Source organism: Atta colombica, unplaced genomic scaffold (assembly GCF_001594045.1).
Source record: "Atta colombica isolate Treedump-2 unplaced genomic scaffold, Acol1.0 scaffold12, whole genome shotgun sequence".
NCBI lineage: Eukaryota > Metazoa > Arthropoda > Insecta > Hymenoptera > Formicidae > Atta > Atta colombica.
This window is the reverse complement of record NW_017259206.1, coordinates 5787627-5799573: the sequence shown is the minus strand read 5'-3', so window position 1 is coordinate 5799573 and position 11947 is coordinate 5787627. Positions and strand designations below refer to the sequence as shown.

The window sequence follows — 11947 nt, the reverse complement described above, 5'->3', positions numbered from 1 at the left end:
CCAATTTTATCTTATAAATCTCTTTTATAATATAATTTATATTTATATTTATTTAAATTAAATGCTTCTAAATTATAACTTGATTTATAAGCACAGTGTTACGTAGCCTGCTTTCGTTCGCATAAAAATTTTCACTTTAATTGATCTTCAAAACATGCTATTGAAATCTTGTATGGTGTATGGGACCTGTTCGTCTGTCTAATTTTTTGTAAGACATAAATATTTATTTTTAATATATAACACATATAAATACAAATAAGAAAAAATATTATCTTCTCTTTTAAAGAATCATCAAATTAAAATCATACATTGAATTTTGAAGAATGATACTAAACACGCAATGTTACTCTCTAAATTCTTTGGAGTGTAATCTTATTCTAAAGAATGAAAACTGAGCCAGTCTTAAAAAAGAATCTTTAAACGTGAGATTCTTTGGAGATTAAAAATTTAAGATTCAAAGTTAAAGAATGGATTTCCGTAAAGTAAAGAGAGAAATTCGCGCTGAATAAGATTGAACAAAATTAAATAATAGCACGAACGTGATCTTCATTTAGCTAGTTGATTTTTCCGCTCAGTATCACCGCGATATCCGAAGTGCGTTTCCGTATTCAAGGACGTTGTCCAAGGCGTTCCATCTCGCTGCAACGGATAATGCAACGTTTCAGGATAACCAGCGGCCGCTGTTTATTTCTAACCGAGCCGGTGCAGGATACAAGTCGTCGTAGTAATCGCTTTCCTTCTCCTCCTCCATTTTAGCCTTCTGACTCTTCTACCTCCGCCGCTTCTACCATTTCTCGCGATGTCGTTACGCCCCTTATCGTCTCGTCCGCCTCTTTTCCGCGAACCTTCGATCCAATCTTTTTCTGTATAAGATAGAAACGGCCACAATGACCGCGACAGAAAATCTCGCGATTCTTCATCACATACGGGGAAAAAACGACGAAATCACGCTCGTTGAGAATCTAACAATTAATTCTATTCCTGATTAGTGTCCACAGGAAGGAAATTAATTACGGCGATAACAATCTTTTTTTTATTATTTTTTTTTACCGATTTAAAAATAATTCAGAGGCATATATTCTCACAAATATGTTCTGTTTGAAGTTGGATAAAGAAAGATTTTTCAAATTGAGTTGCTTCAACTCTTTTAAGATAAGGAATTAGAAGGCAGAAAATATGTCAAATCTTCATTAATTTCAATAAATACAATAAATCCGAGAATACTAACTCTTAGATGAGTTACTTATACTTTAAGTTTGGAAACATTTTTTTAAATCACATTTTTTTTGAGATTACTTATTTAAATAGCCTTAATAATGTGCTTCTTAACAATATTCTTTAGAGCTAATAACAGTTGGATCGAAAGAATTATTACTTAAAAAACATATTATGAATATTTGAAAATATTTTAAATAATCTAAAAATTATCTAATTAATAATCTAAATAATCTTAAATAATCTAAAAACGAATAAAAAAATGTATTCAAACTTTGATTTGGAGCATGTGTCAAATTTTTCTCCTGTTTACTGAAAATTGTTTCAAATATGCACTGAAATTATATATGATTTTCATACTTGAAATGTTAGAATATATGCTATATTACTTGTACAATTAAAAATGAATATACATGCACAACTCTTTGAAGCTTGATGTTAATAAAATCACTCACAAAAATATAATTGAGCAAAGTTAAGAAAAATGTTTCTTTCATGTAATATACGATAGATCGGTCAATAAATAATTTTATTTTGACAATCAAGATGATAAAAATTAAGATTGCTTATTGATTCAACCACGTATTATATATTAAATATTTTAAAATTATTTTTGAACAAAATCATTTTGAACTTTTTAAGTTTTATTATTATAATTTCTATAATATATAAATCTGTAAATTATAATTATGTACAAATTTTAACATGCATATTCAACATTAAAAAAAAATAGACGCACTTTGTAATTAAAGCTACTTTAATGCTAGATATCTCATTGATTTATCAATTCTCCTAACTTTGAAAAATTCGTGGTTTATGAAAACATGGATGTCCAACACGCAAATAAGATAATTAATTAATTGTGTAAACCAGAATCGCGCTTTCATAAACGAGTCCTCTCCTTGGTACTTGTCCGTGTATGTCCGCCCAATCCCTGTACTATGTATTCGTTGCCTACGTACGAGCACACAGTGCATGACAGCGGAGAAACAATAATAAGTCATACTTGTGGTTTACGCGAAGCCGCGTAAGGTATGTGAGAAGGTATCGTAATTGCCTTCTGTCAGCAGATAGATTTACGTTATCGTTTGAAGATATGCGTCTCTTCCAATGTCAGCTCGCTAATCAAGCGATCACTATATAGTTCATCATGCATAATTCCTTAAGCAGTAGTATTTTTAATCCGTTTATCATTCTTGATGATAACTATAATTTATTTGATTAATCATTTGCTTTTAAATGCGTTTGATTCTTTTTTTATATAATTATATGAACGTGAGAATTTAGAGATATAAAATTACCGGAAAAAAAAAATTAACAATATAAATATAATTTATAAAATATAATTACAATAAAAATATAATTTTAAAATTATGGAACGTATTATTCTAAGCACAAGTCTCTCTTTCTTTATTCTATCATTATTGTTTACACTACAGAGTGAAAAAATGATTGAAATGACCATAATTTAACTATAATTTCGTGTCATTTTCGCCAATTAAATATTTTTTTGATGAAACTATAAAAATAATTATTATTACTGACATTATAACAGTTATATAACTATATATATAGAGCTTTTAATTATAATTACTTACTTTATCGTACAACTATATTATCACAAATCGATATCACAAATATCAAATTCTTTTCTTTCAGTGTGTTTAATTCCATAAAAATATAGTACACGGTTTAACGATTTTTGCGTTATTTAATAAATTACAATAATTATATACAATCAATATATATAGGCAGTTGAGTTAATAATTTTGTTTCAGTTTCATTATCATTTTTTGAGTTTACGTGAAAGTGCAAAAAATGTGATACATAACTAGGAGAAAGTTGTCAAAGATAAAATTTATTCTCTCATGCGTCTCAAAACCGATCGGACCAGACATAATTTGCATAACGGAGTAACATAAAAGTATGTACGAAAGAACGATATGGTGAAAAGAATCCCCGTACGATGGAAATCGTACGCGATTAGATACAGTTTTCGTGTTACGTCGCTCCACGTGATGGACGTTGCTGTTTATTTCGATATCGAGATTACCTCGAATTTCCATGAGAGAGAAAATAACGCCACAACGTTATTGTCCCCGTAACGGCTATTTCCATTTACAGTCGCTTTTCTCGATAAACACAGTAGTCGTCTCGGTACATTCATGCATTCTGGAAAATTTTCTCCCACGATAAACTCGGACAAATAATACAATCCTTACATAATTGGATTTCAAAGCAAATAAATTCGAAAGACCGTAGATTTCGTCGTATATTTATAGAATAAAACAATTTTTAAATTTATAAAACTCGATTGTTTCAATTATTTAAGAAGTATTTCAAAATAATTTTGTTAACATTTTATAATCTCTTTTGAAATTCCACATATTTTTAGAACATTTTCGCATTGGAGATAAATACAAATTATTAGGTCAGGTCACGATAAGTAATTATCCGCTCCTGAATCAAAGAGATTAAACAGATCGTAAAAGACGCAAAAGAAGTTTATGTTTCATTAGGTAGGCGGTAAATGGATTAATAAATATTTATATGAGAGCGTCATGAATAAATAATACGCTCACCTAAGTACGAAAAGTGTGAGCGCCGCATGACGGAAAACACTAACAAAGGAGTATAATTATGGTGCATACGTGCAATTTTAATGATGTCATTGGAATGCGTCATCTCTACAAAGAATCGCATTATAACGTTGTTATTCTAGTTAAGATTCTGTCCTATTATCATATCCATATCATATTTTGCGATAATAATGTATTAATTCTTATTTCTTACAACTTATGTTGAAACAAATGTTGAAAATTTTGAAGCTAAGAATTTAATTAAAGCAGTTAAATACATCTGTATTGCCAATTAATTTCATATATCAGAAGTCGCAACTATATATAAAAAGAACGCTTTTATTAAAGAAACGGTTTTAAAAATTTAAAAAGTTTAAAAATTCAAAAGCTGGATATAGATCTGAAAATAATTTTGTTAAATCATCAAAATAATTATGCCCAGTAAGTAAGAAACATTTTAGAACATTTTAGCAACGTTGCAACGTCCAGGTTTTATACTAGCTATGCAGCTTACGTCATTTTGTGTGTGATGGCTCTTAAAGTTTTTACATTGTAATAAACTTGGGCGTCCTACATAATTATTTAGATGGTCCAAAATTATTTTCAGATCTGTATCAAGCTAAATTTTTAGATTCAGCATGTATGTAGGCTTCTATGTAGGCTTCGGAAATATTTACTTTACTGAATTTATATCTCAATAAGCCAATTTTTATTTCTCTAATATATCTTTTAGTTAAACAAATCCGCATCGCGAAACGGTACAGCCGTTTGGATGAAAGCAACAGATTCCCATGAATAATTCATCAGACTGTTTACCGATGGTTGCGTGGGCAACTTCTCTTCCTTCTTGTCTTTTTGCAACAGCTTTCGTATGGAGTGGCAAATCCCTTTCGTCGTGAGATGCGTTACGCAAACGTGTGTCCGGAAAAATTGTGTTCGACGTGTTCGCCATTCTGACGCCGGTGAACGACGAAAACATCTAATTCGCAAATCTATCATTTACGATTTATTAACAAAGATTTATTTAAAAGGTTTATGAAAGCGTCTTGATACGGACCTCTTTCCATTTTAATATCTTTCTACGATTTTAAAAGCAGCGAAACTTTGTTGTTCAAACAACGGTTTTACCGTTGCGAGGAAAATTTGTGCAATTGCTGCAAAAAACTGTTGCATAAATTTTATTTTTACGTTTATCATATAAAAATTAATTGATAGAATTCACACGTGCACGTCTTATGTCGCGTGATATGTTTTCTCCATTTGCAGCTATATGGCTTTCATTATTATAATCGTTCGTTATCGCGTCTTTAGAAAATTGGATCATCTTGAGTAACACCGCATCGATAGAAAGTCAACGTAAGGATGCACGAAATGTTAGTAGTAGTAACGAGTAAATATGTAGAGGAAGTTCAGGCAAAGCGAATGCCCTGAGCAAAGCGAATATTTTTTATTTTTGCTTATCTATCTGAGATAATGCTATGAGTCTCTAAGTCTATTGAAGGAATGACCGACCGGTGACGCGCCATAAAAATGCGAAGCAACATATATAGAAATAAAAGAAATTGTATGTTTTCTTGCGATTTTCGCTAAGGTACGTAGTTTAATCATTAGCAGTTATTGTTTCTTAATTAGTGTGAATAATTTTTTACAAAAATTCTCTGTCTTTAAATGTATATTCAAGGTTAAAATTTTTCACTTGTTGCTTAAACTTATTTTAACCTTTCCAAATTAACGCCAAGTAGATTCTTTGAGTAAAGTAAATAAGGGCAAAGCTCATCCTCTTTACTCGGTATGTGATTGCACTGAAAATACTGGGTAAGACGAAGGGACAGACTCTTTCGAGTGAACGAAAGTTACATGATTGTTTACATCTCATTTTTATTTTTTTTTCACAACGTAATATGATGTATGTTCTGAAAAATACTGGATCCATTGCAGTCAGTACACCAATGGGCTCATGAAGACTGCTCTACATATAGAGAATTTGGCAATTACTTTTGTGATGAACTGTCAACACTGATTTCGATTTTTTTAATTCCATCCTCATTTTGCTCGAATGACCCATCCATTTTGCCCAGAATCGGGCTTCTCTTTTTTTACGTTCGACTAAAAAGATTTAATTTTTTATTTAAATGTTCAAGTTTTTAATGAAATTTAATTTCATTTTATTTCAAAATTGATTCCATTAATAGAATTATAAAAATAAAAAAGATTTTTGATCTTAATTTTAACTATGTCATTTTTCTTCCTAAACCTTAACATATCTGCTTTGCCCGAATTTCCCCTATTATTTTCGGTTAAGTCTCTTTCTGTAGGACTATCTTACATCTTTCTTATCGCTTTTATCATTTTTCGTATTATCAATAAGAGATCTATCTATCATAAAAGTTGCAAGAAACGCGAACCTCCTGGGTATAGCCGAAGTATATAAGAGGATGATATTATAATTGAGATAATATTTAGGATGTACGTGAAAGATTAACCGAAACCGATAGATAAGATATATTAATACTTTCCATAAGATCGATCCATTTGATGGACATTGCGTGACGATTAACTGGAGTGCTTATATAATTTCGCATCCGGGAAAGTTGTCCCTGAAGAGGAACGATTTAGAATACCCAGGAGAAGAACAAAAAAAACGGAGAAAATTTCTGAAGAAATGTAATTAATTTTCACGGTGCATGATGAAGTTGATGTCTCATAATGAAACTGTAATCGTTAACAGAAGACATATATTGTCTTAACCCTTCGGTACTACTCTAGGTATGACATACTTGACTACTCTAGTTTACTAATTGTTGGTATATTAGATACATTGAAGATATATTTGACCGATATTGAATGACAATATTGTGCTAATAAATTGTGCTATACTAGGATATAACTTTATATGTTATAACTTTATTTATCAATAAAAACACATTTGCTTGTTATCATTATAGTGATGTTTAATATTTCAAAAAATTTTGTTATAATATATTTATTTTTATTTATTTATAAATATATTTATTTATATTTATATTTATTTTTTTATGTGATATTTTTACACAATATTAGTTTTATTTCTATGACAAAACGTATAGTGTGGCACCAAATGATTAAGTATAATTAATCAAACAATAAGTTGTTATAAAGAACTTTCAATATTAAAATAATAATAATGTAATAATAAAAATAAAGGCTAATAGATGCTTTTATTAGCATTTATTTATGTTATTACATTATTATTTTATATGTAATTAATAAGTTGTTAAGCTTGCATTAATCCGCACGAAATTGCCTTGTTTCTTTTCATTAAGATAGGGATCGATATTGTAACAATTCGCTGCACGCGGATACCTGATTCGTCATAAGGAACGGCTCTCCGAAGTCCGCCCTGTCCTCTAATAGGGTGAAAATGTTGTTGCTGATCCAGAGATGGCGGCTGGGTATTTTGCAATTGTAGATGATGCTGCTGGGAAGATGGATAGTGGGTGGAAGCATTTGTCGCGGCGGAAGCGCTTCCTGGTAGTTGCTGATATTGGCTGCCCTGATACTGACGAGGATGATGAGGGTGAGAATGCGAGTACGGCGTACACCAGGTGTAACACTGCTGCCAAGAAGCAGCCGGGTCCGAACCCGCCATTCCCTCGCCATCCTCGTTCCCCATTCGCGTCCAGCCGCAGGAATCCATTTTGGATTCAACAGTAGCTTTTTTCTTCTTGGAAAGGCCGTATAATATATTGAATCTGAATAGTTCTCACACAAACACTCGCTATTCAGAGTAAAATCGACGTCATATCTGAGTTCGACTTGTGTTCAGTAATTTGCTATTTCGTCAAATTCTACCAAACTGATATCCGTCAATTTCGATGCTCATTATTCACTTTCCGAAATAATGGAATACTTTTTTTTATTACTTAAATAAAATACACCTTTAATTATTATTTATTTGTCCAGTATTCATTTGGTTCAGTTTTGCATTGATGTTGAAAAAATTAACAGTTTTCAGTGAGTTTGCATTGCGAAATAATTCATTGATGATTTAACAACGATTTGCTTTTGTCGTTTCAACTGCAATTTTTGTCACGATGCATTTATAATCTTCTAAGTTTCACCGGTCGCAAATCATACGTATTTTGTTCAATTTTCACATTTGCATGTTGCCACTGAATTATCTACGAATTCTGCAGATGTACATAAAAATTAATAAATTGAAAAAGATATAATAGTCACATAAACAAACATATTCTCCGTAATATTTCATCCAACTTCGCGAACAATAGCAGAGTTTAAAAATATATAATAGATTAAATATATTTCTTTTTCTAAATTTTTTGTTCATTTAATGAAATACATAAAAAAGCAAAATTAGGAAGCAAAATAGGAGAGCAAAATTTTATATTTGCATAGTTTTTCTCATTTGAATTCATAGCATTAACTTATTTAGAATTCATAACATTAGTATCTTTTTATTACTTTTGTATTTTGTAAAAAATTAATTTCTTATTTTCGTAAAAAAATTTAAAAAGAAAAAAATAATATCAAAAATAGTCACATCATAACAGATAACATAATCAATAGGAAAATATTATAAATCTTTGCTTTTTTAAATTATATGTATGTATCTATGTTTATATTATATAAATAATACAACAATGTCAAATTAAAAAAAATAATTACCGTATTCGAAATATAAAAAGCAAAAGTGTGAACGTATTTTATGGCATGTTAATCTATTTTTCTGAAATATCATGTGATAGTAGTCAAAAGGTCACATAGTGATGAAAATAAAGCGAGATAAAATATACATATCAATAAAATATACATATCTTTGATTTCTTTTACGTCAATGAAGACAGAATTTACAGAAATTGAGTATCAAGGACACTGTATCATTGAGAAATTACACGAGTTTTGCATTAAAATTTCGCATACATTTCACATTATGTAAAAAAAAAGACACTCTAAATATTTCTTCAAGATGAAAAAAATCTTATTTGCTTCAAAATTTTTATGCTATTGCGCGATTGAGACGGAGAATCGGATGTATTACAGATGAATGCAGCGTAAAGTGATTAAAAATCATGATGGCGAGGGAACAAGTGTTACGTTCCGCCGTGACTGTCGATTGTCTCCGCGAAAAGATCGAGAAGCTTCCGCTGCGATTTATCTCAGTGATCCGCACAACCGCGGATTAAACTCGTCGCGTTGCTGCACGAATCCGGCCAGCTTCTTCGAAGTATCTAAATCTATCGATTGTCACTTTCGTGTCAAGGCCCGAAATCGATCGGCGAGATTGCGATCGCGACTTTGACGAATTACAGATAGATGCACCATAATGTCCACAGGTGCGTCTCTTGGTCGGCAAATTTTACATGCGTGAATGCATCCGTTTCGTCTATGAGGAGAGACTCGCGGGCGCGTCGTCGCGAGGATCGTCTATGCAATTTCATACACACGCAACCCAAAGAGACTCGGCGATGACTGAGACGAGCGAAAGCTTCTCCTCCACCTCAAAACGGAAGAGGGTTGAAGGCACGAGGCGCGTCGGGGGATGTGCCCGGATCCACGTGCATCGGCGGGCACGTTTTCCAGTCACGTGTTCGCCCACAACCCCATTCGAGTATTTCTGGAAAGAGCACTCCAGTGTTAATTCCGAGCCGACAAATGATACAGGTGAATCAAACGGTTAAGTGTACCAGGAATAAAGGCTCATTTCCCCTTTTAATAATACAAATAACACTGGTCATATCATAATCATCCAGCGAGATTATAATCGCGTTAGACGCGATTATCGATCGACGATATCTTTCTAATCGTCAAATACCTTCTTATTTCTTTAGAAATGATATCTATAAGTGGAAATTAGACCGACAAGAATGAATCAAATAAGAGAAAAAAAATCCTATTTTTAGTCGAAGCAGATTTTGATACTTAATAATATTCATATAAACTTACAAATACATTCTTCAGATATTTTAAAGATAGCCTGGATCATGAGTATCTTCTCAGAAAGGATTTCTAATAAAAAGCAGAAAATGTTTTTGACGTATTTAATCTTATTGAAACCTTATATGCAGCATAAAAATGAAATGATATTAAAATTAGATCAATAATTCTTATTTTCCTTCCCAGACTTAAAGATTAAAGATTAACTTATTGTCTTGAGACAAAAGTAATACATATAAATTTAAGTCTATATAAATTCTTATATTAAAATAAATCTTTATCCAATGTTGTAACGCACGATGCTGGAGTTTGACATGAAACCAATGTCGGAGATCATTTTATTTCAGATATAAGAATTTTTATTTAAGAATAAAATATTCCTCTGTTAACAATAAATATAATTATTCCTATATCGATTTTATTTTATTTTATTTATATATAAATTTTATCGAATAATAATAGCATTGAATTAAAAAATCTTTTTTTATGGTGTATAAAGTACTCTTAATTTAATGAAAAAAAGCCAGAGAAAGATTAAGACAAAACTAAAATTGTTAAAAATAAATATTATTTTTCAATAAAACTTCTTCATTTATTTTTTTTAGAAAAATACAGAACGTTTACGTAAATTTGTAGAGATGCTTTATAATTGTGGCCAAGACTGTTTGTAGTGAGATTAGACTTGGAATTACTAAATTTGCAGAAAAATCCGCGAAAAATAACCATCGCACGATCCTGCCACGGTCGTTGATAATCGATGCGACGAAAATAGATGATCATCGAATCACTTTATATGTATACGGAAAACTATTCGCATACTTCCATTTATGTAAAATTGGTGCAACGTAGTTGTTGCGTAACGTAAGTATACATGTCGGTGTATCGATAATCCGCGCATGAGATTACTTCGATGCTGACAGTTTATCGCCGGACACGTTGAGTTGTCGCAGGTCAGGTCATTTCAGGTCAACGTACTCATACATTCGTTCGTGCATACGTCGTCTCCGGAATTTCTCCCGCTTCCGTAACGTCGCCTTATTCTTTTCACCTGACACTGCATTTGCATCATGCCAGCGTTGACTGTTCATAGATAAGCATCGTGCATTCAGTAGTCAGTGATAAACATCGAGTAGAATACAGTGCCCGTAAATTCGTACGCATTGATTTCCAATGAGATTTGTCATTAATTCGAAATCTTCAACACAGATAGATTATGAGCTATGAACAATTAATATGCAGTATTTTTCTCAATTAATTTACTCCTGCATAAAATTATAATTTGAAGATTAATTATTAAAAATATTTAATCTCAAAAATGGAGAAAAAGATCACATAAAATTTTCAATAAAATCAATCAAATCGGAAATCCATAATTTATTTTTCACAATTCAGATTTATATTTCATTATTTATTATTTATTATTTATTCTAGGTTCATAATTTATCATCTTTCAATAAATATAGCTGGATGATGTTCATTCAGCTTGTTCGAAGATTCTGTATAAATATAATGTTTTAGCCCCATGCATTGCAGTCCCATCGAATTTAGCGTTTAAATAGAAGTACGGGTGTTTATTACTTAGCTGTCTGAACCGTTAGGTTAACGAGCATTCTTCTCATCACCCATAACCGACTCGATCCATCAACTGCAGCAATGCTGGGCTACCTATGAACGTCGCGCGCACATCCCTTTGTATTTTCCGGTCGAGTGACGATCGTATCCCGGTAGATGCTTAGACCCGGAGATCAGTATAGGCCAACTCTGACTCTATCGTGCGTGGTGCCGCATTTGTTTCTTCTCCGATCGATGATTGAGGCAGATGGATTGGATGGGTCATCGTCTGCTATGCGACAGATAAAAGCCTCCCTCGCTCCTCCCGAACGGGACGATTAAAATATAAATTGATCTGATTCTCCATGGCCCGTCCATCTCCGCCACGCATGAGGTAGTTCTTTTGATGCTTCTATCGTTGTCGCTGTATCGCGACTCGCAGAACAATTCGCCTTTGCGACAAGTTGCATCGCATCTTGTCGCATATTGAAATTAGAAGATTAATTAGAGAGGGACTATTTGGTTCTTAAATCTTACACAGATAAATTATTAGAATACATGATTGTGTTCGCGAAAAGAAATTTCTCTTAGAAAAACGATCAAAAAGCTCACCGTCAAATTAATTCTCCAGACTGACAAAAAAGTATTTGGTATTTGTGATTATAATT

The 11947-nt window shown here is 31.9% G+C and overlaps 2 protein-coding genes across 2 annotated transcripts in view; both read right to left on the bottom strand.

Annotated features, from left to right (window-relative positions):
• The window catches only part of LOC108694479 (thyrotroph embryonic factor), an 86978-nt gene that overhangs the window by 51992 nt on the left and 23039 nt on the right, over window positions 1–11947 (bottom strand). The gene's annotated exons all lie outside the window — the stretch shown is intronic.
• On the bottom strand, window positions 7048–7446 carry LOC108694215. Its single transcript, XM_018203584.1, has one exon. The coding sequence runs from the start codon at window positions 7444–7446 to the stop codon at window positions 7048–7050; it is 399 nt and encodes a 132-aa protein (XP_018059073.1).